A 27,903-nucleotide genomic window follows, 5' to 3' on the forward strand; every position below is an offset into this window, starting at 1 on the left:
CAGTTTTTCTTCTGTTTTTCTAATTTGGCTTTTCAAATCCTTTGTTTATATTCCCTTCTGAAGTTTCAGATGGGAGTACAGTCTCAATGCTGACCTCTGTGGTATTCGTGTTTTGGTCCTTGTCCCCATAGAAAGATTTTATGGTATTTTCTTTTCTGCTTACTCATGATAATCACCCTTTTCTTGGCTTTTAAAGTAAATCTCTGCTTCTGGGGCACAAGGGGCTCTTTGCCATAGTTCTTTTGCCTTGAACTTGAGGCTTTGTGTGTTGTGGTCTCTGGTTCTTTTAGCTAGAAGCTAAAATGCTACAGCTTACCTGGTGCTGAGCTGGCTGGTGTGAGAAAGCAGAGGCCAGGTGAAGTCTTTCTGAGTTTCCCAGAAGTTACCCTGGAGCTAACTGCATTATGTGTGGGGTAGGGGTGGTCTGGCCACAGGAGGTCTTCTCGGCTGAGCTGGAGCATAGGCAAGCTCAGTGGTTGGTGATCCCATCTCCCTAGAGTCTTCCCAATTCCCCTGGGGTACTGAGAAACACCTGGGGTCCTGGTGTTGACGATTGTGGGCTCTGCCCCCCTGGGGCTCAGGATCTCCTCCTGGTTTGCAGAGGTGGGACTGTGTGGGACAGTTTTGGTCCTGCACTGGTCCCCTTCAGCCACAGCAAGAGGGACCCCCACTTTGTAATTTTCCTAGCCTCACAGACTAAGAGACTGTTTGTCCCTTTGACTGATCCCACTGTTCCAGGATTTTTCCAGGGGAAATATTTTCAGGATCTTTCAAAGTCAACAAGGGGAGGGGTAGAGCATTTATGGATCATTCCGCCATCTTGGCTTCCAGAAGTTCAAATAGGTGACTTACAGTCATTTAATCTGCAGGCTGATAGTCTCAGGAGCAGCTGCTGCAGATACCTGGGGCTCTGGGTACTCACTTGCTTGGTTCCACTGAACTCCTGGCCTGGGCTCATATGCCCCAGATTCTGCAGTGGGCTGTCTCAGACCGTCCAGGGCTTCCTGCTGGGCCCTGCCACAGTGGAGACCACACTGGTACAGCCTGTGCGCTGTGTGCTCGTTACCCCTCTGATTTTTTGAAAGCAGTTGCCTCTGAAGGATTAGGTGTCATTGGGCTGCCACATTGAAGAATTTTAATGAAGAACAAGAGTAAAAGGTGTTACCTAAACAGCCTGAGTTCTTCACTGATATCCTTAAGGTATTGGGAGAAAGTTAGCAAAGCCTCTAGTGTTGGGGGTGTAAGCTCAGTTCCATGTGGACAGTCTCGGGCAGGTAAAAGTGAGGACTTCTAAACCTTAGAGTTCTCATGAGGCCCCCCAGGGAACAACTGGGAATTGAGGTGTGAGACCCGGGCTACCTCCTGCATTTCCGCCTCTTCCCTGTGGGAAACTTGCTGGGGAGAGCATGCCGCCCTCAAGATTAATCCATGGTCTGAGCTAAGGGCTGAGAACAGGCATGGTATTCAGGTGCAAACTATGCGCGGGAGAGCTTAAGTAGGGTCAGGAAAGCCTGAAGGCGCTCTTAGCGCTGAGGGGCCCTTAGAGGACAAAAGGCCCCTCTCCCCTCTTCCCTCTCCCCTCTCCCACTCCCACTTCCATTCTCTTACTGTAAGATCTTTGCCTCCTTGGGAGGAGGACTCCTCCCTCCTGAGGAAGAATTCCCCCTGCACATGTAACCAAGACCCTGAATAAAGCCTAACCCTTGTTCAACTCTGGAAAGTCTCTTCTTTCATACGTTTATCCGGTTTGGCCAGCCGAAGACCTGTGACAGGTAAGGAAAGAAAAGACTCGGGTAGCCCTTAGGCCTCTAGGCCTGACACTCTAGGAGATTGAGGAAACTGTGATGAATTGGAGAGGGCATAAACAAGAGTCATACAGGATGGTCAAGCCAAGAGATTAGATGTAAGAAATACCCAATTCCATGAGATCATAGATCTGTCTGAGTATCTGAGTTTTTCTACTTTGTCTATAATATCTACAATTTTGTCTTGATCAGAAATTTTTAGCCCATGTTCCAATTCTTCTTGTATATTTCTGTAAGATTTATCTTCCTAAGATATACTCCCTTTGATCAAAAGTCTTGAATAGGCTCGCATTACCTACCAATAAAGTTCAAACTCCATATCTTGGTGTGCAGGATCTATCACAGTTTGGCTCTAAGTCACTTTCCAGCCTTATCCGGTTGCTAACTTCATTCTGTATGTCTTATGTCCTGGTTAAACTTAACTACTTACCCTGTGTTTTATCCTATCTGCACCTTTCCAGAAGCAGTTCCTTCTGCTTGCAGTGTTCTGGCCTTCATTAATACTTACCCTAATTTTTCAACACATCCTTCAAGACCCAGTTCAAAACCTTTTTCTTTTAAGTACCTTTTCCTGAACTCTCAGGTAGAAGTGACCTCTTAATTTTTCAGAGCTCCTTATAGCACTTTGTATGATTTGTGGTACTTAACAGTGGCCTGCCTTGTGTGAGTTATTGGTGTGCTTGCAGTGTATTGCCTTGCAGTGGTAGGTACATAATATTTATTAAATTAAATTAGGACAGTCATTAGGAAGAAAATAGAAAAGAGATAGGAGTGTTCTACATGTATAAATCCAAATCTATATTAAGTCCTAGAATTGTGTTGAAGTTGAAATTGACACCTTTCATTTAAGCTTGGTGTGTGTGGGACCCTTGGTACCCACTCAGAAGAGAAAAGTATGCTTATTTGGCTTGGGTGTTTTGGTGTGAGAAGGTGAATTGACTGCAATCAATTTAAGGATTAATTACCCAGGCATTTTCTTTTTATTTCTGCAGTCATTTTGCTGTTTCATTGTTGAACCTTCACTAGAGTGAGCAGAAGGAAATCTATTTTATCACTTGTCACTAACCCTGAGAACATTTTGACATGAAAGGTTGAACTTCCTGGCTAAAATAAGACTTTTAGAGTCTCGGGGATGTCAGTAGTCTATGCTACTGCTATCCTTTACTAGTATTAACATTTGGGACTTGGTACTAGCTCCTTTTTTTCTACAGGTACAGCGGTATTTTGAGAAGAGCATGGTCAGTAGAAAGGTAAGTACTTTCTCTATTTATGGACATCTTCTAATTTAGATGGTTTTATTGGCCAGATTTGGGGCATAAGGTAATAGTGTTCATTTCCCTGACTAGTTAACATCTTCTTGGTCCTTTGGAAATGTAGTTTGAAAATGTAGTAGAAAAGAAGTCTTTACTAGATAGGTCTCCACCTTCCTCCTCCACCCTTCCTTCCTTTATTTAGCCAACCACTTCTGGTGTTGTTATACTTGAAGTCATAAGACTCTAGTTCTGCCACTTCCTAACTGTATGGTCTTATGCCATGTATTTAACCTTCCCTGAGCACCAGTTTCTTGATCTGTAAAATGGGTCTAATATTTTAAATTTGCCCCAATACAGCTGTTTGGGTTCACCAAAGAATATGGTGGTGTTTCTATCCTTCCGCCTTCTAAAGAGCAATCCAAGTTGGCTGGTTTTCAACACTTCTTGCAGAGCCTTAAACCTGGGACTGGTGGTGAGTCAGGGAAGATTGGGAAGAAACCAGGTTTCAAATCCTGGGGCAGAAGAAATGGTTCATCTTCAGGAAGGTTTTTTTCCTCCTCCATTTTAGATACCTTTCTTTCTGTTTTGCAGCAGCTCCATCATCTCCTTCTGGAGAGGATGAGAGGCTTGGCTCTCCATTGATGCAGATTGAAAGCTTCCTTGCAGCTCTCACCACTGCCAACCAAGATGGCAGGATAATTGTGAGCCGACAAGGTAATCCTACCTCCAAGTCTAGGTCTCTTGTACCTATGTTCACTCTCTGAGGACCCAGTGAATACATGAGTAAGGGTTCCTGTTTTTCTTCCCTGAAGTCATTATGAGGCAGTAAAGAGGTAAGGTCAGTCTCATATGTTCCCCAGGGAATGGAAATTATATCTAAAAGGAAGGTTCATGTTCAAGAAGAGAAGGAATTTAGAATGGATGTTTTCAGGGCACTGTTCATTTTTTCACCTTAGAAAATATGAATGAGCCCTCCAAGGAAAGTTGTTAAAAACAGTGGGATCCCAGAAAGGGGTGATAGTTTGTAGCATCACAGCTCTCAAAGTGGAAAGGACCTCAAAGTACATATAGTTAGCTCAACTTCCTTATTTTACAGCTGAGGAAACTTAGAGAAGTTAAGTGACTTGCCCAAGGTCACAAAGGTAGTAAATGGGAGAGGTAGAATTAGAACCTAGAATTGGCATTGTCTTCCATGTATCTTAATGTGGAATATCCCAAGACCCTCTAGTGGGGAAAATATCTGTTTTGCTTTGTGTCCAGCTTTATTGTTCTAGTCAGGGAAGAGGTGTTGAAAGGGCTGAACACTCTGTTCTCATGAAACTGCCTTCCCATCTCCTTTCTTTAGGCAGCCTCAGTCAGAGCAGCCTCCGATTTCTACTCCTGAATCCCTCAGTGCACTTTGCCCAGGTGGTAAAGGAATGTCGGGCAGTGATCATTGCTGGGGGCACCATGCAGCCGGTGAGGACTATGGGGACATCTGATGTTTAGTTGACTCTTCTGGCACATGTGGTAGGTGATAGCCCCTTTCCTGGGAAAGGGTGGCCAGAGTCAGGGTGAGACTTTGTCCACAAGGTGGCAGTACTCCCCTGCCCTTCATTACACCTCTTAGCTTGTTAGTGCCCTGCCTCCTGTGTGGGCCTCCCTAAGAAATCACCTGTTTTTGTTCTCTCTCACTCTTGCTGCTTGACCCACCACACTGCTTGTCCATACCCACCAGAGTATTCAACCTTTTTTCTCAGTAAAGTCAGAGGAGTTAGGTTCTTTCTTTTTACTAGCACAGTGACTTTAGGGAAGTTGGTCTCCAGATCTCTTTTTCATCTGTAAAATGCCAGGGTTGGATCTTCTAACTCTCCCCAGGTTTTTCCCCTCCCCCCTTCTCCAAATCTATACCTCTGTTCCCCTTCCATTGCTATTACAACTCAGCCTCATAGTTTTCTCTTTCTCCTGACCTCATTATCTCCCATTGGTCACTGGCATTTTGTATCTTGGTTATTTAGGTGGCTGATTTTCGGGAACAGTTGTTAGCATGTGCTGGGGTTGGAACAGAGCGTGTGGTTGAGTTTTCCTGTGGTGAGTATTCATGCCCAAGATGGGGTATATTGAGGGACATTTACCTATTGGCCATAACTTTACATTTTGGGACTGTGCAGTTTGAGGGCCCTGTGACTCAGGGTCCTTAATTGCTTCCTCTTTGACCTTGTGTCTTACTTCCCAGGCCTGGCTCTGATAAGGTTTAAAAACTCTGGCCTCACCCTAACTCTGCTGGACACAGGTGGTTGCTTTATCCTTGGCCGAGTTTCTCCAAATTATGCACTCTTTCAGGCCCATGCTTCTGTATTCCTCTTCTTCACCCATGTTTTTGTAGTTCTTAGATTTGAGTATTCTCCTAGACGAGAAAGGTCTACCCTTCCACACTGTCATCCTAGATCCCCTCTGGAAGGACAAGGATAATTTTGCCTAAGTTCTGCCTCTAGCTATAGCTTTGGTCTTCACCTCAGTCTTTATTTCTGGTTTTCATCAGGCCATGTAATCCCACCAGAAAATATTCTACCCATTGTCCTTTGTAGTGGGCCCACTAATCAGCAGTTGGAATTCATCTATCAGAAGAGAGAGCTGCCTCAAATGGTCAGTACCATTCCACTTGTTGTAGAATGGAGAGAGTGGAAACCATTTTGATCCAAGAAAGGGAGAGGGTGAAGGGAATAAACTTTTATATAGTACCTACTATATGCCAGGAACTGTGCTAAGTGTTTATTATTTCATTTGATTCTCAAAACAGCCGTGCAAGGTAGGTGCTGTTATTATCCCCATTTTACAGTTGAGGAAACTGAGGCAAGGTTAAATGGCTTGCCCAGGGTCACAGCTCTAGTGTCAGACCATATTTGAACTCAGGACCTCCTGATTCCAGGTCCAGCCCTGCATCCACTGTGCCATGTAACTGCCTCAAGAAGAGATGAGTTTAGAATTTTATCTGTCTTTTAGAGTTCAGCATTGAGGCCCTCCATTGCTCAAGTAGATTGATGATGTGTACAAAGTGGGGAAGGAATGGGAGGGTATCTTTTTTCCTCCCTCTTTAAAGAAACTCTAAACTGTAAAACCCAAGTATCTTTTTTGTATGAAGCAAGTGACAAAGCTCTCTTTGGACCCTAGCCTTTCTGCTTTATCACCTACTTAAAACTAACCCTGCTTTTGGCACAGTAAAATTGATAGGGTATCTAATGCTGTATCTAATAATTTGGTTTAATTATTGCTGGAAGGTCCAAAGCAAGTAAAAGTGGAATGGGAGAAGACTCACCAGCATATTCCAAACATATCTTTATCAGCATTTTAAAGTTGTTAATATTTTACCATATGCTAAAGCATACCATTTAGGATTGTGACCTGTACTTTTTTGCTCCACTATGGTTATCCTCTCCCACACTTCCTTTTACTGACTCCCAGATTTCTCTAGATACACTGGTTTTTAGTCTGTTTGTTGAAAATCTTGACTTGGACAGTGTCTCATCCAGCCATAGACTGTTAGGGTGAACTTCTTGTTTCTCCCTTTTCAGATGGATGAAATTGGGCGCATCCTCTGCAACATATGCAATGTGATCCCCGGGGGTGTGGTCTGCTTTTTCCCCTCCTATGAGTACCTGCACAAGGTACAGGCACACTGGGAGCAGAGTGGTCTGCTGACTCGTCTGGGAGTAAAGAAGAAGGTGAGTCTATCTCTAGTTAGTCTGGCCATACAGTTAAAATAAAAGCATCTACCTAATACATGGCCTTCCAAATAGCAGACCTCTGTTTCAGATCTTGGTATAGGACCACAGGGTGGGGAACCTGGGGAAGCCTTTTAAGGTCCTTGGGAGCAGTCTTTGGACTGAATCCAAGTTTTATCAAACAAGTTCTTTTAAGAGGATTTGTTCTGTGAAGTTTGGATTAAATTCAACGGTTATGCTTGAGGACCTAAAGGGTCAAATGTGGCCTTGAGGCTGCAGGTTGCCCACCCCTGGATAAGAATTTATTTTCCCCCAGGGCTACTTTTTAGTTCCTCAGCCAGTCTACTCAGTCTCCTGTCATTCCTATTTGTAATTTCCTTGGAAGCATCTACATGTCCAAAGAATCCTTAACTCATAAGAGTGAATAACATCCATAGAATGTCTTTAGAACACAGGGCTGGGGAACAGGACTAGGAATCCTGTGATCCTTTAGCCCTCTTCTTGGTGGCTTATATGTATTTGTCCCAGATATTTCAGGAGCCTAACAGAGCAAACCAGGTGGAACAGGTGCTGACTGAATACTCCATGTGCATTAAGGTAAGAAGTGTAGTTGTGAAAATGTCGTGCAAGGTTATGTGGATGTGTGTAAGTGCCCTGTAATAGTTGATCATGGGTAACATCTGAGCTCCTTCAGGGCAGGAACTGTGCCTGTATCCCACAATGCCTGGCACATAGTATACATTTAATACATTCTCTTTGATTGATTTGATGTCTAATTAAGCAGCCTCTTGATCTGGTATGGTGGTATGTTTTTTCAGCGATGCAGTCAAATGAAAGGTGTGATGACTGGGGCCCTTCTCCTTTCTGTAGTTGGAGGGAAGATGAGTGAAGGGATCAACTTCTCTGATGACTTAGGACGGTGAGTTTAAGCTCTGGTCCTTCCTTTTTTCCTTCTCCCCTTACCCTCCAGGAGCTGAGAACCTAGGCCCATGGTCTGGTTGTCATGACTGACAACAAAATCTTTAAGTCCAGTGCCTCTAAGTCCCTTCTGCCTAAAATTGTCCCTTGCTGGTAGAAGGGCCTGAGGCAGTGAGATTGGATGAGATGCTATGGAAGGGTGAAAGCTGAACTGGGTGTGTCTGTATCTGGATTCAGTCCAGGTAAGACCAGGGTTAGGAATCCAAGTATAATCTAGCAGGAGGGACTATTAGGGTGTCATCTAGATCCTTCCTCATTTTAGGCTTGGAGAACCAGGCTGGACCTTCCTTCACATGGTGTGTGTAGCAAGTGGGATGGATGGACTTTGATTCAGGAGGCACCTGGACTCAGATTCCATCTTTGACACTTACTTGTTTGTGGTCATGTACAAGTCACTTAAACCTTACCAAGCCTGTTTCCCTATCTGTAAATGGGCATAATGCATTGTTGTACAGTGCTTAGCAAACGTTAAAGTGCTAGGTCTAATCCCTCTGAAGGTGTGTGGTTATGGTGGGCATGCCCTATCCCAACATCAAATCCCTGGAGCTGCAAGAGAAGATGGCGTACCTGGATCAGACCCTTGTGAGTGTCTCTTCTTGTCTTTGTTACTAATTCTTTCCCCAAGCTCACATCCTTCTCAAATTCACTTTGATTTTGGCTGGATGAGGTTATGAGGCTGTGTTGGCTGTGAAGAGTTGGGTTGTTCATAACTGTGAACAGACTCAGTGAAGTCCCTAGACCTGAGCAAGAGTACCTTGAGTCTATCACCATTTTTAGTCTTTACAGCCATGGCCTCCCTCATACCACTTCAAAGCTCTAATTAGGAATAATACAAACAGTCCTCTTGGTCTCTTCTGTGTCATGGGGTCACATGTATGGGCACAGCGTATGTGTAGATCTTGGGAGTATCATTTTTCTTAGGGATACTGAAGCAAATGGAGTAGGGTGAGTTCCTTGTAAAAACAATACTGACAAACTCCTCTCCATTTCCCCAGCCCAATAGCCCAGGGAAATCCTTGATTGAAAACCTGTGCATGAAAGCTGTCAACCAATCTATAGGTGAGCCTCACACACATCCTGGATACCAGGATTTAGCATGGGTGGTGGGTAATAGAGGAAACAAGGATGGGAGGAATTTAGCTTTGCCTAGTTAACCTCACTTACATTAGGGTGGTGGTTCTGTGGCTCATTAAAAACACATTTGCTTCTGTGAAGAACAAATGAGACTGCAGAGTTTTTGAGTCTTCCCTACTATGAGCCCTAGTTTTTGCCCAACTCAGGACGGGCCATTCGGCATAAGCAGGACTTTGCCAGTATCCTGCTCATGGACCAGCGTTATTCTCGTCCATCCATTCTGGCCAAACTACCTAGCTGGATCCGAGACCAGGTGCAAATCAAAGCCACATTTGGGCCAGCCTTTGCTGCTTTGCGGAAAGTAAGTCCTCTCCCTTTCTTCCCTCTTTGCAATACCTCACTAGAACAAAAGATTCTCAAAGATTTTTGCTGTGTTTTTCCAGTTTCACCGGGAGAAATCTGATCCTTCTTGACAGATGAACATCACTCCTACTACATGCTTAAGCCTGCTACACTCATCAGTACATCTACAGGAGTTGTGGCTGCAAAGATGATAAAACAGAGATGGTTAAGGGTGGAATCTAGCGCCAGCTCTTTCTATCCTGTCCCCTGGTGTGAGGACTGGAGGAGCCAGTTTTATATTGGTGAAAAAGATTGGACAGCAAGACTTCGAGGACCTACCTTGATGGTAGAAGTTAGAAGAAAAGCTAGGATTTGGAGCAGAAGCTTGTGGGTTGATGGGTGGCGGGTCAGGTTTTGTGTTGCAGTTCTAGGCTGGATCTGTTCTCAGATGAGATGGACAGAGAAGTTACTGTATGAGAAAGATGTGTGTCGAATTTCATTTTAGTAAAAATAGAAAGAAAAATTTGCTGTTATATGGAAGAAGCATTGGAGAATGGATATTTTGCACTTGGTTTTACTGGTGTTGTTGCCTCCCTTCTTGATACTTTGTTGTGAAAACACCATCAAGACCCAAAACGAAGCTGCCACCAGACCATCATAATGTTGGACCGTCACAAACTTCTGAAGCACACCTTTGTGTATCTATCTTCGTTGAGTATTTATGAAGAGACTTAGCTTCAGCCTTCTGCCATCTATCCACCACCCATTTTGAGCTGATTTAGCCCTTTTTTCCTCACAAAATCTTAGTCCGTGGTTTCACTTCTTTTGCTCCCTGGACATTTCTTTACCTCCTTGCCTCCTGAAGAGGAGCTGGGGTTTAAAAGAGCACAATTCCATATAGTTAACTTGGTTCCAGTTCCTCTTTCAGAGCCAATGGCAATCACAGTACCGCCTTTCGTTGATATTAGCATTTATATGTTAGGGCCTACTGGGTTCCCAGAATGACTATTTTAAACCACCCCATGTCTAGTTCTGTCTTTGTGTGTGGATCTCTCTACCCTGCAATATCTGAACCTCGCCCTAACCACTTACTCATGCCCCAAAGAAAGGACCCCATCTCCTCTAATAATGGTGGGCTTGCTCTTACTGTTGTGGATTAACATAACTATTGGTGCCTTAATTAAAGTGCACATGTGGTTCATGCAGCTGTGAACATTCATGTTCATTTTAGCTCAGTGGAAGAGTGAAACATGCTAGTAAAGGGGAGAGAGCCTTAGAGCAGAGGTGAATATAAATAAACGATATGTGTTCCATCTTCCATCTCCAGGATGAGCTGAGGAACCTTTAATAAGAACTAAATCAGGGTTAAATTGTGAGGGGGTCCATGCTTCATCTGACTTGGGATAACAGCTCCGGTGTGGCTTTCAAGGAAAGCAGGGTTCTTTCTATGACTCCCACTCATCCTCATCTTCCTCTCCAGGTGGTGGTTGCAGCATTGGTAGGGGTGGAATTGAGTCTGACATTCGGGCAAACGCTCCCCCAGGGCCTTCCCCAGTGCTTGCCCCAGGTCCTTTGCCTGAGATGCCTGAAAGTAAAAATGTGAGGGAAGTGAGGGAAGGCTGAGCTGCTTCAGCTCCAAAGAATAGAAGCAAGAGGCACATTATGGATAGATGAATCATGAATAGGGCCCTAGAAAGAGGTACCAGGCCCCCATACAACTGCTTACCTTTGCGCCTCATGACCAGTTTGTTGAAGAGATCTGACATTAGGTCACCACCTTGGCTTGTGGCTCTCACTGTAACAAAAAAATCATGGTTAGAATTGTGGGGGGAAAGATAGAAAATTTCACAGGGTTATAATTTCATGATTATCACCACTCCTTTTTTATCTTCCAAAGGATTATTTAGAACTTCAGTCTGCCAGTGGACAGCTAGCACTGACAAAATAAATACAGCATTGCATCCTAAGTGATTTGTAATAATTAAGTAGAGAGTGGCAAAGAAGAATACTTAGGCTACATATAAGGAAAATTTTTCTAACGTTTCAGGGCCAATTAGGCTGCCTTGGGAAGGATTCCTTCAGTGAATGTCTTAAAGCTGGATGGGGGCTATGGTGTAGAAAGGGATTCCTGTGCAGCCTCAACTTGATGGCTTCTGAGGTCCTGTCTAACTGAATCTGATGACTGAAATTAGATTTTTATAGCATTTTTGAAATTAGCTGATTTCTACCAGCTTTTGAAATGAGTGAGAAGCACAAGCTGAGGTCAGGTCACCCCAACATACAGCCAAGAACATTGCCTTCAACTTGGGAGAGGGGCTACAACATACTGGGCTTTGTTTTTCATCTTTTACCCTCTAACAATTACCCACTACCTGTTTCTCTCCCATTACCTGTTTCTCTCCTTATCACTGGCTTCATAAAAGAAAGCTATCCCCAGTCTCCTCAACTCTACCCTAATCTGTGTCTTGATCTGACCCTTTCCACCATGCTTCCTGGAATCTTTGTTCCATACTGAACAAACTTCCCTTTATCCCAGACCTCCTTATTTACACTCCCATCTTCACTCCTTACTGAGAACTGGCTTTCCACTAATGCCTGTTTTTCCTTGGCCCTCTTTTCCAGCTACATCTTCAGCCCTTGACAAATTGCTGGAGTTGGAAAGCTCCTTGCTCCCACTGCCATTTCCAGATTCACCCTTTAGCACCATTACTGAACAGCCTCTCCTCTTGCATTCAAGGTATCAACATTTTCTATTCAGTCTGGATAACAGTGGCTGTTGTATACTGGTCCCTAGGGCATCTCTCACTGCTCAAGAACTCTAACACCCTGCTCACCATCGTCCTTTCCTCCTAAATTCTTGCCCTTACGAGGTGACACCGCCACTCATGCCAATACACCTGCAAACACACAGAATCTTACCATGCCCAGAAATGTTCTATTCCCAACATTTCTCTATCTGCCCTACCTTCCTTTCATTCTATATCTCCTTATGCCTCAGCCCTTCTAAACTAGCAGGAAGCAAGTCTGGAGGATGAGGAGTCTGCTAAGGGGTGTGTCCATTCAGTGAATCATGACCAACAGCAACACTCCATACAGCATTGATGGGCAAAGGCATCACTCTTTCAACAGTTCTGGGCTAGGGGATGACCCAGCATTCTTTACGGGGTACTGTGCTGCTAAATAGAAGCAATAGCCTTCAGGGCTCTACCTTTTGTAGCAAGAGTGAGGGCAAGCCTTACCTTGTTCCTGTTCTTTCTGCTTCTTTTTCTCCAGCTTTCGCTCCTTCACACTCCGTAGTTTGGCCTTGCCAATACCTCCAGCCTGGCGGATTGACTCTAGCAGGGTTGCCCGTCCACTGGAAGGATCCACTACTTCCTTTGGGGGTATGTGAACTGCACCTGAAGGAGGGGGAGAACGGGTCAGCCACACTGGGCAGGGACTTTAGCTTCCAACTACTTGCCTATAAGCCTAACCTCTGAGGGAACTTTCCTCTCCCTTCTGCTACCTAGTAAATGAAGCTGAAAGCCCTGCTCACAGACAGATCAATTCCTAGTTCATCAAAAAAGGATTTACTGAAAACTAATCTTCAGTAATGGTGCTCAAAGATACATGAATGAGATTAGGATCTATATTCTCCCCTTCCCCAATTACATTTAGAAGAGGTAATGTTTGTGAAAATAGTAGCAATTGTGTAGTTTGAGGCTACTGGATTAGATGATCCAGAGACTACACTTCAAATAAAGTGTCCAAGGTACCTATGAACCTGACCTTTGCAGGCCTCCAACTCCCCCTTCCCAACCCAACTGCCAGCATTAGACACACCCACGGGTACCTGAAGGAGACATGCTGCTGTTGTCCTCACTGGCTGGCTGGGCTGAGGTGAGTTGGGGCAAAGGCGGGGGTGGAGGTGCACTGACCAATACCACAGGTGCTGGTGGAGGAGGAGGTGGTAGAGGTGGAGGTGGTGGGGGTGCTACTGGTGTGTCACCGTCTAGTTCTGAAAATAAAATAGCATTTCATGCCTTGGTTGAGGCCAGAGAAATAATGTATGAATAACAACCTCTCCTCGGAATACCTGGCTTAAATGGCTCGGCAAGCTCAGTGTTGAAAGTGGGTAGCTCAGGAATGGTGCCAGGGGCAGAAGGTGCTATGCCAGGGCCTAGGTCAGCACTGTACATGAGGTCATCAGCAATGCCAGGAAGGTCAGGAAGGTAGGATGGCACATTGATCTCAGGCACCTGGCCCAGATCTGGTACATAAAAGTAGTTCTCTGCTACCTAAAAGAGCAAGCAGGAGGTGGAGAAATGAATTAGGGGGTTGGGATGGGATATACCTGGGCCAGGTTATTCCAGGCTGGGATCAAATAAACAGTTAAAATAGGCTAGGTGGTTACTCCTTCCTCCCACCAAAATAAAGCATAATAATAATGGCTTAAGTTTATTCATAGTGCTTAACAGTTTACAAAGCACTTGCTTCATAAACGTGCTCTGATGGTTCCTAGGCTCTGAAGCATCACACCTCCAGCACCATCCCCACTTCTGGCACACATCACCTGCTGCTCCAGTTGCTCCCTCTTGCTGATAGATAAGGGGGCATCAAACAACTTCTCAGTCTCTGTCCCTAGTGTCACATGAGTCTTTGTCACAGCCCCAGCCAGAGGGTCCAGAAAGACATACTTCTTGTACCTAAAGGATAGAGAGTAGGCATAGTTGGCAATCACCTGAATGTAGGGTAGGGTTATCTCCCCACTCTGCTTCCCTCTAGGGTCAGGTTTAAAGCTAGGAAAGGGAAGGTCAGAGAAATGAGGCCATTGGCTCCACAAGCTTTCTTATCATCCCCCCATCCCTCAACATCAGTCCTGCCCCCCTTCCTTCTCCTGCCAGTCATACAAGTTCTCCGTGGTGTTGAAGAGCAGCAAGGAGCTGAGGGAGTTGATGTTGCTAGGGAGGCCCCCAAGTCCCTCCTCGGCCTCATCTTCAGGCTGGGGTCTGGTGCTCACACACACAGGAAAGTACTTCAGTTTTTCCTGAGAATGAAGGGGGCAGTGAGAGAAGAAAGCAAGCCACAAGTTGACCTGCTCTCTTATTCTGGGACAGTGCGCAGTGGCAGATGGCACTGGGGCCAGGCATGAATTCTTAGTAACAGCATGTTTATATGCTGGCACAGTAATCCTAGATAATTATATTTTCTATTTTATAGATGAGAAAATGAAGGGACAGTGGACTTAAGTGGGCCACCTTCATAGCTGTTTAGTCACCCAGCACTCTTCCCATCAAAGTTGGCTAGCTTATTGTCTCTGGGCTCTCATCCCCTCTTTCCTGGGAGTCCAGACCTGCAGGGCCCTTTCATCTAGGGGTCGGTGTTTGCTCTGGATCTTGTGTCGAAGGCGCCTCTGAGACCCAGGATCCTGGGCTCCTGCGAAGATGGAGTTGTACTCCTGCAGTCTGTCTGGGGCTGGATACTTGGCACTAGAGAACACCTGTGGGGAAGCAGAGGGGACAGGAACTTTCAGGGATGGAAAGTTATCTCCCCTTTGATGGAAAAACCCTAAAATGTCCTCAAAGTGGTGAGGAACACCTTGGGAGGGAGAGTTATGGTGGTTATGAAGTACTATACCCTAAGTGAAAGCAGCAACATGAAATAGGGTGGGAGGCCCAGGGCTTGCCCGAAAGGAGCCAGGATCGCTAGACAGACTGGAGACGAAGGGAAGAGAGAGACTGTGTGGCCTGTTACCTTGATTGCTTTCTTGCTGCCCTTGATCTTCTCAATCTTGGCCTGAGCCAAAGAGACTCTCTCTCCAATGACCTGCAGCTGACTCCGGCTCGTTTCTACTCGTTGGGAAATCCTGCCACAAAGACCAACACCTACAAGTGAGGTGCCACTCCAAATGGTCTTTGTCCCAAACCCTTTTTTTTGCCCCTATGATAGGTCTGTGAGACAAGGTGCTGGGAATAAAGGAATGTATTCTCTGAGGAGAGTGATGCACTTCCCTGGCTGGCATGGTGCTGCAGATCACCTCTGAAAAATCTGTCTAGACTTGAGAGCTCCCATCCACAAGGGGTTAGACAAAAGGATTTGAAGAGACTTACAAAATAACTTGTCCTGCAGCACAGACATACTACAAATGGACAGAAAGACCAGAACCTTCCCTGTAACTAAAAGATGTCTTTAACAGCCTTAAGTAGTAAAAATCATAACTTCTGCTGCTCTCACAAGGTTTTCACACTGTTTAGCAAAAGGCAGCTTTTTCTACTCACAAAGCTGGAGATGACCCTAACAGGTTTCAACACCTCTTTACACCAATTCAATAGAAGTTCAAACATAACTGTTAAGTGCCTACTAGATACAAGGTCCTTCCTCTGGTTCAACAAGGATCCCTTGATGTGTATGTTCATTATTATCAGAAATATTTTGTAGAAAAAGTAAAGTAGGCATGGGTTAGGGTATAGTTACTGGTATTTTCTTGGTTGTCATTGCGGGGGGTGGGGGGAGGTGTTAAAAGTCTAGGATTTTTACTGAGTGTGATATCCTCCCCATTTATATTTATCTCAAGAATCCTGCCTAAGGCTTCAAAATTATGTCACCAAAGGATCAGTATTTAAAGGACTATCATGTAAACCTTCTGTCTGCCATTGGTATATAGTACCAGAAGCAAATGGAGAAAGCTGTCTTTGAGAAACTTTGCTCTCTGTAATACCATGATGTGGCACCAGAATAACACTTTTTGGGGGGACTGGTGATGGTACAATTTGAAACTACTTTTATGAAATTTTACTGAAATGCAGATTACTTTACTTTTGTGTATTCTCCAGTGGACTGGTCGGGACTGTTTAATTTTTGTCTTTATATCACCAATGCCTTTCACGTACTAGGTTTTCATCAAATGTTTAAAGAATTAGAAGACTTTTAATAAACTAGTCAACCTATTGTTTATACAGCTGTGACTTTAATTTTCCTTATGGATGAGGAAACTGAGGCTCAAACAGATTAAGTGACTCAGCTGTACTTACTTAGTTGACTTGACCTGACTGCAGAATTTGTCAGTTCTGGACAGACAGGGTCTGGTGCTGGAGGACAGGAATTGTTTCATTCTTGTTTACATTCAGTACCCAGCACTATACCTGGTACAATAAGGGCAGGGTCCAAGTCTCTTAACTATTTCTATTTTTTTAAAAATTAATTTTATTTATTTTTAGTGTTCTACAATCTCTACCATATAACTTGGATTTTTTTTCTCCTACCTGCCCCATACCTCCCCTCTCCCTCCCTGAGACGGCATACAATTCTACATAGGATCTACACATATATTCTTATCAAATACATTTTCACTATAGTGATGCTGTGTAGAAGAACTAAAATGAATGGGAGAAATCATATAACAAACCAAAACATAATACACACACACAAAAAATGATCTGCTACATTCTGTGATTGACTTCCATAGTTCTTTCTCTAGAAGTGGAAGGCATTTTGCCTTAGAAGACCACTGGGAATTTTTTTTTTAAGTCCTTGCATTGCACTGAAGTTCCAAGTTGACCAGAAAAATCTCTCACACACTGTGGTTGTTGCTGTGCCCAAAGTTCTCCTGGTTCTGCTGCTTTCACTCAACATCAGATCATATAAGTCTTGCCAGGCCTCTCTGCTGTCAGAAATTCTTGTTCATTTCTTATAGCACAATAGTATTCCATTACATTCATGTACCACAACTTATTCAGCCATTCCCCAATTGATGGGCATCTCCTTGATTTCCAGTTTTTGGCCACCACAAAGAGTGCTGCTATAAATATTTTTGTACATATTGGACCCTTTCCATTTTTATGATCTCTTTGGGATACAGTACTAGAAGCGATATCGCTGGGTCAAAGGGTATGCACATTTTTGTAGCCCCTTGGGCATAGTTCCAAATTGCTCTCCAGAATGGTTGGATCAGCTCACAGCTCTACCAACAATGAATTAGTGTTCCAACTCTCCCACAACCTCTCCAACATTTATCATCTAACTATTCCTATTTAGAAAGGATTTCATGAATTAGCTGGAAAGGTTGGACTAAATTACTTCTAAGATCCCTTCTAACTCTAATATCTTACTGTGTGTTTATTAAAAACTCTTTTTCATTATAGTCAAACCTCATATATGTCAAGGCAGAAATCAGGGTCAAAACCTCAGTATTCTGACTCCAACAACAGAAATAACCCTGCCCAGCCCCAGCCCACTCTCATCCCCTAGAGCCGTGCACTGTCTCCTTCTAAGCCTAATCTCTACTGAGGCTGCCCTCCACCTTAAAGAAGTCCCAAAATGAACTGTGCCAACTCCCCAAGATGTACAAAGCCAGGTTCTGTTCTGGTGCTCCCAAAAGGCCCTTGACTTTTAACCACTGGCTTTTCCTCTTCCCATCCTTCCTATCTGTTCCTTCCTATCCCCAGGCAAAAAAAAAACCCAACAAAACTTGAACCTGATTTCTCTTCACCTTTCCATCCTCAGCTCTTGGGATAATTAAGAACAATCTGCTAATTATGTAAGCAGCTGATTGAGTGTTCTGTATCACTGGAGAGAGGCAGAAAGAGCTAGGAGGTAGAAAGGGGGAAGAGGAGAGGAAGAAAATGAAAGGAAGGAAAGCTACTTAGTAATGCTAATTCTACCTTTTTGCATGTCCCCCACTTTCCCCAGAGAAAGTGGCTGCTCCCTCTCAAGTAAAGCTATCAGGCAGGGGTGACAGGAGGAATAAGTATATAGATCAGTTGTATTGCAGCTGTATACCAGAGAAATTATCTCTTCCCTAGCCCCTAACACATACATCCCTTATCACACAAATCCTACAAGGCAGATGGAGAACCAGCAACCAAAGGGTTAGGCCTAGGTTCTCTCAAGTGAAACTGGCCAGGGGTGGCAGCTGGGAAATGGGGAGCTGGAAGAAGAGAATTTTATTATATTATAGGCAACACTGAGAAGAAAAGGTTGGAAGCAGCAGAAATCTGTTGAGAGATACTTGTATTTCTCTGTGAAAATCTCTTTTGTCACATTTTCTTGGTTCCAATTCACCTGGCTGGAATAGAGTCTGAGCAGAATGAGTTCCTTTCTAACGCAGAGAGGGGAAATCTGGTATCAAAGGTGGAAGAAAGGGAGATGTTAAGATCGGGTGAGAGTTAATTTGACTCAAAAATTCTCTCCCTCTCTTCCACCTGTCTGTCCTCATAATCACCGAGTCCTAGAAATTGAGAACAGCTTTTCTGTTAAGATAATAAGGGCATGTGGGGAGGTCATTATCAGATCAGGGGAAAAATCTCCACACCTCAAAAAGCATTTATAAACATCCAGATCCATGTTATCTTCTTTGAAAACAGATGTGATATTTGACCCACTCCCTGGTAATCATAGGATTGCAGATTTAAAGCTAAAAGGGCCCTTAGAGCTCATCAATTTCCAACCCCCTCATTTTACAAATGAGGAAAATGAAAGGTTAACATGACTTGCAGAGCTGGGAATAAAACAAAGGTTTTCTGACTACTGATCTATATTTGTGCATCTTGTCTTTCTAACTAGATTGGAAGAGAAAGTATCTTATATTTTTATATACCTGACCATATTTACCAAAATATGGACACACAGCAAATAAGCAATAAATATGTGAGTTGACCTGACCGCAGAATTTATCAGTTCTGGACGACAAAGGTCTGGTGTTTGAGTTTGCTCTTTGAGGACAGGAATTGTTTCATTTTTGTTTTCATTCAGCGCCCAGAACAATACTTGGTACAAAGCAAGTGCTTAACAAATGATTGTTGATTGACTAGACTAGGTACAGAGGAAAAAAAAGTAACCCAAACACCTGGATTAAAAAAAAACACCTAAAAATTCTATCCAAAATCAAATGTCTCCTTTACAAGATGACAAACATCAAGTCGCTTAGCCATATCTGACAGTTTTTTTTTTTTTATTCTAACATTCATTTAATGTCCATCTTCCTGGAATTGAAAGCTCCACAGAGCAAGGCTCATGTTCCTCTCCTCACGTTGTAGGATTTAGAAGAGAGTGAGAAGACAGAAAATGGGAGCAGTGAAGAGTAAATGTCTTTTTCAAGAAATTTTATTGTGAAGGAAAGGAGAGATGAAAAACAGCAGCTAGCAGGGATGGTAGGATCTCATCAGGATTTTTAGGGATAGGGGTGACATGTTTGTAGGCAGCAGGAAAGGAGCCAGGAGATATGAAGAAACTGAAGATTAAAGACAATTTGAGGATGATAGTGAGGGCAATCTGCAGGACCATAGCTTAAAATATGACAGGCTCCTGGCCAGGGATAGAGTATACCTAACAAAGGGTAGTAAAAAACCTTTTTGCCTGGTGACTTGAAAATCTCACTGAATTTTCACATACACCAAGCTAGATATCATAAAGAATAACTGGAATAAATGAAGAAAGATAGCAGGTCCAGGAAGTTCCGGGAAACCAAAACCCCTCCATGCAAAGGGGCAAATTTGGCCTTATTATTGAGGCTTTATGAGATAAAAACAGAATATGACTCTGGATGGGTATGCCTTTTGTGGAATGAATGAAGAATGGAATAGCAGTACATATAAGAAGATATTCTCATGTGAGGAAAGCCAGGACTGGGGGAAGGAAGCATGGCAGAAATGACTGGGAGAATCAGAAGAAATTTTTCCACAAGAGAATACCTACAGGTATCAGAAACAGCACGTGGAAATGACTGATGCAGCAAGGGAACAAATCACAAACGCAGCACAGAGAAATAATGCATGGGGCAGCTGAGTGGTGCAGTGCATAGAGCACAGCCCTTAGAATCAGGCAGGCCTGGCTTCAAATCCAGCCTCAGACACTTACTAGCTGTGTGAACCTGGGCAAATCACTTAACCCCCATTTGTCTCAGTTTCCCACTTGTAAAATGGGGACACACTGAAGAGAGAAATGGAAAAATACCCCAATAGTCTTGCCAAGTGCTGGACACAACTAAAAGACCAAATAGCAATAATAGAGGGAACTTCAGTCACCCAGAGCATCTGTTCTCTCTGCCAAAAACAGAGCAACCAATAAGTTCCTAATGTGCCTTATTCAAGGCAAGGATGATCATTTCATCCTTCCAACAGTAAAGGAACTAATAAGGGAAATTCTAATCTAAATCTGACTCTCACTAACACTATTATGCCATCAGCTTCCACAATGCCTGGCACATAGTAAGTGCTTGTTGATTAACAGAAGGTAACTGAATATAAAAAAGTGGCGTGGTGCTGTAAGTGAGAACCTAACAAGGGGAAACTGGCTGCTGGGGTAAAAATGATGGAAACCTTGTGACCTTCTACAATCTGTGACAGAGAAGAGGAAACCTAGGTAAAGTGTGACATGCATTCTTGATTTGAAATTTAAAGAAAATTTCAGAGGAAATAAAGAGACAGAATTCCATGAATTAAAATTCTACAGGGAAAATCACCCCAGAAGAGATAACTTTCAAGAATGAAATTCTTAAGACACAAATGGAAATAATTCCAAGAAGAATGGAAAATGGGAATTGTCCGAAGAGATAGATATAGAATCAGAAATTCTCAAACTTATTTGGCCTACCATCCTTAAAAAAAAATTACTCAGTGCCCTCCTGGAAGTCTTTCTTTAACCCTTTAACTTTTTTTTTTTTTTAAATTACACATCACTTCAAACTACCCTAGGGGGTGGTATCACCCACTTTGGGAACCTATTATAGATGCTCAGAGAGCTTGCCAACCAAAAGACGTGTATAGAGAATGGAAGGGCTATTGCCTTTAGGATAAAATATAAACTCCTATGTTTAATTCTGAAAGCTCTTCATGACCTGGCCCCGATCTATCTTTTCAGGCTTCCCTGTACATTAGTCCCTTCAGCCTGGGAGCAGGGCAGGGATAGAAGATGAACATTAAAAAGAGGCATGTAAGAACAGTCTCATCAGGGTGACAGCTCAGAAGGAGCTGAAGCTGTCAAGGAAGGGAAAGGAAAACAGAAAGGGTGATTTTTAAAAGAATCTCCATCAGGGGAAGGAAGAGAATCCAAGAAGGGATAGGGCTGCTGCTCAGGGTGACTTGGGCTGATGGTCAGTAATGGAAGATGAGACACAACTGCTCCATTCAGTTTCTACTGAGTTGTTTTTTTTATTTCTGCCAAAGAGTGGCCTTTGGAAGAGAAAAGATAGCACAAAAAAGGGTAAGAGGGAGATGATATCCAAGATTATTTAAAGAGACAGTATGAAAGAGATGAATTCAAATCTAGCCAGACAGTACTGTATCTTTGGGTACTAAAGGAACTGCTGGATTGACTCATGAGTCTCCAGTGGTCATATGAAAGATCATGGAGAAAGGAAAGGTACCAAAGGTCTGAAGTACAGGTCTGACCATGTTACTTTCTTCCTCATTAAACTCCCATGGTTCCCTATTACCTTCAGGGTCCAATATAAACTCCTTTATTTGAAATTTAAAGCCCCTCACAACCTGGCTCCAAACGACCTTTCTGCCTTATTATGCTTTCAAACCAAGGTTCAAATTTTCTTTCTTGTGCTTATTACATGGGTTACTACCTTGGACAACTTACCACCTCTTGGGGTTTCACTTCCCTCACTTGTAAACTGAGAAGGTTTGGACTAGATAGACTCTAAGGTCCTTATAGTTCTCCCCAGCTATGATCACAGTGTCTCCCCTGACAATGCAAGTTTAACTTTAGTCTGTGTATCCCCAATGCCCAGCACAAAGAAGGTGCTTAATAAATGCTTGTTGGCTGACTGACTAGAGAAGAACAAATGTCCTAATTTTTGAGACAGGGAACAGAGTCTGCAAACTGCGGGGCTGTGAACTTGACTCCAATTCAGGGAAAAATTCTAAAATTGATTACTAAAGAGATGGACGGTGAACACACTGACCTTATTTTCCTTCCTGAAAGAGTAACTAAGCTAATGGTTCAGGAAATACTGTAGACATAATCTGCCCAGATTTTAAGCAAATCATTTGATAACACATCATGCTGTTCTTATGGAAAAGATGAGCGATATGGGCTAGATGCAATTACAGTGACTCAGAACTGGTTGAATGGCAATGGTTCGATGTCAGCTTGGTAGCTTATCTCCAGTGACGTGCCCCAGGGACCTATGCTTGTCCCTGTACTGCTGGACATTTTTATCAATGACAAAGAAAGGCGCAGGTGGCATGCTTGTCAAATTTTCATATGACACAAGGCTCAGGAAGATAGCTAATATATTGAATGCCAAAGTTTGGATTCAAAAGGATCTTTCCAGGTTAGAATATTGAGCTTCATCTAATAATATGAAATTTGACAGATAAACAGAAAGCCTTACACTTAGGTTAAAACCCCTACCCACCCCAACTTCAAAAGTATAAGATAAAGGAACCGTGGTCGGACAGTAGTTTTTCTGAAAAAGATTTGTGAGTTTTAGTGGACCTCAATCTCATTATCCAATCAGTTGTCAAACATATCTCATATCCATCCCCTTAGCCTAGTTTAGGTCCTCATCACCTCTTACCTGGATACACAACAGCCTCCTATTGTCTTCCTGACTTCAAGCCATCCCCATCCTCCACACAGCTGCCAAAGTAATTCCTTAGGCACAGACAGCTATGACCTTATCATCCCCTGCTCAAGAAACTCAGCACTCCCTCTTGCCTCTGTGACTAAATACAGGCTCCTGTTTGGCGTTTAAAACCTTTTACATCCTGACTCTAGCCTACTTTCTCAGGCTTATGGCACATTACTTTTATCACACACTCTACAGTCCTGCCTAACCGGCCTACTTATTGTTCTCCATATGGACTATCTGATCTCCTATCTCTATGCCTTTACAGAGGTTTTCTCTCATGCCTGGAATATACTCTCTCCACACCTTTGTCTTATAGAGTCTTTCCCTTTCTTCAAGGGTTCCTTCAAGTACCCTTGTTCTGATACCCCCAGGTTTTTTTTAAATCAGGTGGTGAGCAAAGCTTTCCTTTGAAACCTCTCCCTCCCAGGTTCTAGCGTCCTCCCCTCCTTGGGGAAATGAGTTTCCTTGGTATGTGCCTGTGTCCACTGTGCCCTGAGCCATGCCCACCTGCTGAAGATGTCACCAGAGACCTCACGGAGGTACTGTAAGGCATCTGCCACCTGCTGGATGGCCTCTTCTCTTCGGAGATCGGGCTGGATCAAGGGCACGGAGTAGGCCTGGCCCTCTGGGTAGTGTGTCTGCGTCATGGTGCTCATGGTGCCTGCGGGAGAGGGGCAAAGTCAGACGTGCCCAGCGCCTCGGAAGTCCCTGGCCGCGTACGCACCTGTGGGAGGAGGGCAAACGCGGTGGATCTGATACCTTTCTTGCACAGCGGAGGAGTGTGGGGGTACTGTGGGTTAGGGGGTGCTGCAGAGAGGGAGAGGCTGGAGAGGAGGTGGACCGAGGAGTGAAAAGGGGGGAGGAATGGGGCTGGAGCACACAAGAGAAAGCCCGAGCGGGGAAGGCTGTGGGGAGAGAACGGAGGGGCAGGTGGAAGGAGAGGGCAGCCCCATGCTCCTGGGACTTCACCGCGCTTGACCTTTGGCTGCCGGAATCAAAGCCGAGCCCCTGGCAGACTAACCAGGTGCGGTTCAGGTGGCTCAGGTGGCCCAGGTGACCCAGGCCGGCACAGCAAAGTAGGCCGAGTGCAGGCCCGGGTGGAGGTGGAGGTGGAGGAGGGGGCGAGGAGAAGCACGAGCCAACTGCCAGGCGACGGCAGAGTCTATTTATACTTGGCTTAATGAAGTCGGCTCCCTGGGGCCACGGAAGCGCCGTCACCCCGCAGACGGTGCGGGTGTGATGGGCCAGACAAGTGCCGGGCGGAATACTAAGGCGAGAGCCCCTATAAATAGGACTAATCACGGCCCTGGCCCCGAAAGGGGCGAGGAGGACACCGGCAGCCCGGCGCCAGGCCCCGCGGCCCCTAGTCTGCGACGCAGGGGGGCTGGGATGGGAGATGGCAATCAGGGGGGCCTGCCTCGGGGTGACCATGCCGGGTGACCCCGCGGGGCCCCTACCCCACACTGCGGAAGGAACGAGGCGGGAGGGGGCCGGTAAAAGTGCAAGAGGCTGCCTGGGCTCGGGCCCCTCCAAGCCCCCACTCCTCCACCGAGCAGGGCCTGCGGACGCGGAAGCCTGGGCTCCCCACCCCCAGCCGCCCCCTAGCCTCGTTCTGCCTCCCGCCCCGCCCCCCCGGGGGCTTAAAGCTCCAGCCGCAAGAGGGTAGAAGGGGGGTGGGGGTCCCCACAGCACATTACGTCACTAGAGCCGGACCAGTAGGGGCACTCCCAACCGGCGAGTTCCAAGGTAGGGGTGGGGTTGGCCGTCTGAGGACACCGTAGTCTCAGGCCTGGCAGGATCACAGTGAACGTGCCGCGACAGGGTGGGGGGGAGGTGTTTGCGGGGTCACGTGAAAGCCGGGACGGCGCGTGGGGCGGGCTTCCGGGAGCGGGGGCGGTGGGGGATCCCTGATAGGACGGCCCCTCCCCGCCTCCTCAGGGCCCAGCTCTCGGCCCCTCCGGCCTGTCCCTGCTTTGGGGGACCGGAGGAGTCGCTGCGTACTCCGACCTCTCGCGTGCTTCTCTCCCCACGCAGAAATCTTCTTCCCGCCCCCGGGCCTCTGACCCATTCAACCGCCCCTGCCCCCCCCAGCTTGGCCCAGGCGCGCGGCCTCTCCTCTGCACCTGGACGCCCCGGGCCTGGGCCAGCCGCCCGGCGGGAGCCTGACGTCCTTCGTTTCCGCCTCCCTCCTCCTCCCTCAGCTGCCGGGTCCTAGCGCCCGGCTGTCGCTCCCCGAGTGAGCCTGGGAGCCTCCCTCCCCGCGAGCCGGACTCCTGAGCAGCCCCGGGGCCTCACGAGTCTCTGTCGCCCTCTTCCTCCTCCTTTCCCGCGTCCAATCGTCTCCCTACCCTGGTATCCGTCCTGCCTTCGATGACTGCCCCTTCCCCGGCTCCCCCTGCTCAACCCCCGGGGCCACCGGCCCGAGGCAGCCCTTCGTGGGGAGCCCCCGGAGCAAGAACGGCCAAAGAAACTAGCGACCCCCAGCCTCCTTAAGTCACAGATCTGAGGGTAGGAAGCCCCCCACCATGGTATAACGGGCTGGTCAGGCGGCCGTCCGTGGACCCGCTCTGACACGCCACCTTAAGTTAGAATAGCTGATCGGGGGAATCCCGGATCCCCGGGGTGTGTCCCGACCGGCCGCCCGAGGTCAGTCCGCGGGCCTGCGGGCACGCGCTGCCTGCTGCCCCGGCCCTTAACGCTTGTGTACCTTAGACGCTTCGGGCCGTTGGGTGACGCCGACAGACCCCTCCCCGAATGCCCCCATGTGACGCGGCCGGGGACGCCGGTGTAGACAGGCTGAGCGCCCGGGCCCGGAGCCCGGAGCGGGGCGGGGCCCTCCTGCTCCATCCGCGGGGCAACCCCGGGTTAACCGAGGAGAAGTGATTGTAAGGAAGCCACAGAGTCCTCGGTTAAGAACCCCTTGTCTGCTGTGCCGGGAACCAGCCGTGACAGAGCACAAGCCCCCGAGGCGCCGGCTGCCGGCTAGGGTCCTGGGGTCTCTAGGAAGCTGAGGCTGAAGAGGGGGCCTCCCAGGACCCCTGGGGTTGGAGATGGGAGGCCTCCGGGTGAGCCACGTGCCAGGCCTGCGAAGTTCCGGGGGTTCAAAAACGGGCAAAGAACAGCCCCAAAGTCCAGAGGGAGAAACAAATGCAAGCAACTACGCAAATGTATATTCCTGCAAGGTTACTGAAATGTATTTATGGAAGATAAATTGGAGATAGCCTAATAGGGCTGGCTCTAAGATAAAGGAGCGCTGGGAAGGGTGGGACTTGGAGATGTGACAAAACCAGGGAGCCCAGGAGCCAGAGGGGAGCGGAGAAAGTGCCAGATGTGGGGGCACTCAGAGGGAATTCATAGAGTTGGCACAGGTTGGAGGAGGGTTACAGGGTACCTGGTGGGGGCGGGGCCGTGGGGGAGCAAGGTGTAAGAAGAATGGGAAAGTAGGAAGAGACCAGGACGTAAGAGGCGTAAGGGGACATATGATTCTCATATTAATCGACATGATGTGTCATGAATATACTGATCGTTTGGGTTTCTCAGAGCTCCCATTTTCCTAGCAGATTCCGGCTTGCTAGTCAAGAGACTCATGATGCAGCTTAAAGCTGTCAGTGACGCTGATGCTTTCCACACGGTTATCCTTGTGTACTTTAAGTGAATTGAATCACAGACTGTAAACTCTGTTCCTGTCACAGAACTCTGGTTCTGAGCCCCTCCAGGTAATGAGAACCTCCAACATTTGAGATAAGAACTGTTCTCACAGGGCTGGAGAGCACCTGTATTGTCCCGCATTTGGGAATTTACCATGGAAAACTGCGCAGGACCTAGAAATGATTGTGTTGTAATCCTCCTTCCTCTCTTCCGCCCCAATTGTGGTCTACATATAAAATTTTTTCCTGTACCACATCACACCTACCAGATTGTCTAACATGACAAAACAGGAAGATGATAATTGTTGGAGAAGATGTGGGAGAGTTGGAACACTCATTCATTGTTGGTGGAGCTGTGAGCTGATCCATCCATTCTGCAGAGCAATCTGGAACTATGCCAGAAGTACCACAAAAATGTGTATATCCTTTGACCCAGCAATATCGCTTCTAGGACAGTATCCCCAGGTCCCACATGTACAAAAATATTTATAGCAGCTCTCTTTGTGGTGGCCAAAAACTGGAAATCAAGGGGATGCCCATCAACTGGGGAATGGCTGAATAAATTATGGTATATGAATGTAATGGAATACTATTGTGCTATAAGAAATGATGAACAGGAAGACTTCAGAGAGGCCTGGAAAGATTTATATGAACTGATACTGAGTGAAAAGAGCAGAACCAGGAGAACTTTATACACAACAACAACCACAGCGTGCAAGGATATTTTCTGGTAGACTTAGAACTTCATTGCAATGCAAGGACTTAAAAAATTTCCAATCAATTCTTGAGGTAAAATGTCTTCCACATCCAGAGAAAGAACTATGGAATTGCATTGGAGAATGAAGCACACCAGTTTCTTTTGTATTATGTTTTGTTTTGTTTTATGATTTCTCCCATTCATTTTAATTCTTCTATGCAACATGACTAAGGTGAAAATGTATTTAATAGGAATGTTTGTGTAGAACCTGTATAAAATTGTATGCCCTCTCAGGGAGGGAGTGAAGAAGGAGAGGGAGGGAGGGAAAAAATATAAGATATATGGAAGTGATTGTAGAACTCTGAAAACAAAATAATTTTAAAAATTAATTAAAAAATAAAAAGTTGAAAATTTTTTTTTCCTATATTCTAGCATGAAGAGCTCGCCTACCATCTACTTGACTGCTACTTGATTGCTGGCATGTGTATCTCCAATTTGCTCTGTTTCTCATTCTGCCATTCCCAGGTTAGAGACTGGTACAGTAAAATTCTGTTAACATAGTCTTTAAAAGCCAAACAGAATTTCATTTTTGATCCTGGAGGGGATTTGAAGTAAGAGGATCTAAGTTTGAATCTTGCTTCTATTACTACTTCTATGACCTTGGGCATATCACTTAATCTCTACAGGTCTCATTTTCCTTATAAATTTTATAAAACACCTCATTATAAAATAAGATGATTGAACTAGATCTTGAAGTGTTCCCCTCCCCCTCTTAGCTCCAAACCCTATGATCTCATAAAGAAAGCACTGATTTCTAAGCGCAGAGCACTTCAAGAACTTCTCTTAGC

At 45.6% G+C, this 27,903-nt stretch overlaps 2 protein-coding genes across 24 annotated transcripts in view; one reads left to right on the plus strand and one right to left on the minus strand.

Annotated features, from left to right (window-relative positions):
* Window positions 1–10,354, plus strand: part of LOC140533811 (putative ATP-dependent DNA helicase DDX11-like protein 8) — a 41,023-nt gene extending 30,669 nt beyond the window's left edge. For 7 of the 10 annotated variants that reach the window (XM_072654045.1, XM_072654052.1, XM_072654049.1 and 4 more), the window contains 13 exons: window positions 3,017–3,055; window positions 3,416–3,530; window positions 3,650–3,772; window positions 4,404–4,516; window positions 5,056–5,128; window positions 5,580–5,683; window positions 6,610–6,759; window positions 7,288–7,356; window positions 7,578–7,678; window positions 8,235–8,319; window positions 8,733–8,796; window positions 9,018–9,172; window positions 9,255–10,354. In XM_072654045.1, the coding sequence (XP_072510146.1) occupies window positions 3,017–3,055; window positions 3,416–3,530; window positions 3,650–3,772; window positions 4,404–4,516; window positions 5,056–5,128; window positions 5,580–5,683; window positions 6,610–6,759; window positions 7,288–7,356; window positions 7,578–7,678; window positions 8,235–8,319; window positions 8,733–8,796; window positions 9,018–9,172; window positions 9,255–9,284 (1,221 nt within the window). In that variant the 3' untranslated portion in view covers window positions 9,285–10,354. The remainder of the gene's footprint in view (window positions 1–3,016; window positions 3,056–3,415; window positions 3,531–3,649; window positions 3,773–4,403; window positions 4,517–5,055; window positions 5,129–5,579; window positions 5,684–6,609; window positions 6,760–7,287; window positions 7,357–7,577; window positions 7,679–8,234; window positions 8,320–8,732; window positions 8,797–9,017; window positions 9,173–9,254) is intronic. The other 3 variants (XM_072654050.1, XR_011977066.1, XM_072654051.1) reach the window with 3 other exon arrangements.
* Window positions 10,355–10,468: 114 nt separating this feature from the next.
* WASHC1 (WASH complex subunit 1) lies at window positions 10,469–27,463 on the minus strand. 14 transcript variants are annotated; one of them, XM_072654061.1, is made up of 11 exons: window positions 25,419–27,463; window positions 23,219–23,372; window positions 14,887–14,998; window positions 14,486–14,632; window positions 14,043–14,179; window positions 13,706–13,838; window positions 13,229–13,430; window positions 12,986–13,150; window positions 12,393–12,551; window positions 10,880–10,948; window positions 10,469–10,738 (listed from the first exon to the last, which is right to left on the minus strand). In XM_072654061.1, the coding sequence occupies exons 2-11, from the start codon at window positions 23,365–23,367 to the stop codon at window positions 10,599–10,601; spliced, it is 1,413 nt and encodes a 470-aa protein (XP_072510162.1). In that variant the 5' UTR covers window positions 23,368–23,372; window positions 25,419–27,463; the 3' UTR covers window positions 10,469–10,598. The 14 variants fall into 14 exon arrangements, with proteins under 14 accessions (XP_072510162.1, XP_072510161.1, XP_072510164.1 ...); XM_072654060.1 differs by having other exon boundaries at window positions 23,219–23,435; XM_072654063.1 differs by having other exon boundaries at window positions 25,291–25,419.
* Between the last annotated feature and the right edge of the window lie 440 nt (window positions 27,464–27,903).

Source organism: Notamacropus eugenii, chromosome 3 (genome assembly GCF_028372415.1).
Source record: "Notamacropus eugenii isolate mMacEug1 chromosome 3, mMacEug1.pri_v2, whole genome shotgun sequence".
Lineage (NCBI taxonomy): Eukaryota > Metazoa > Chordata > Mammalia > Diprotodontia > Macropodidae > Notamacropus > Notamacropus eugenii.

What these genes read in the sequence shown, in the direction of transcription:
- WASHC1 (XM_072654054.1), bottom strand. Translation starts at nt 24,779, where the DNA reads ATGGGTCAGAGGCCCGGGGGCGGGAAGAAGATTTCTGCGTGGGGAGAG. An exon ending in TTCAACACCACGGAGAACTT is followed by an intron (nt 13,839 to 14,042) that starts GTATGACTGGCA and finishes TCTATCCTTTAG; the next exon opens with GTACAAGAAGTATGTCTTTC. An exon ending in GGGAGCAACTGGAGCAGCAG is followed by an intron (nt 13,431 to 13,705) that starts GTGATGTGTGCC and finishes TTGCTCTTTTAG; the next exon opens with GTAGCAGAGAACTACTTTTA.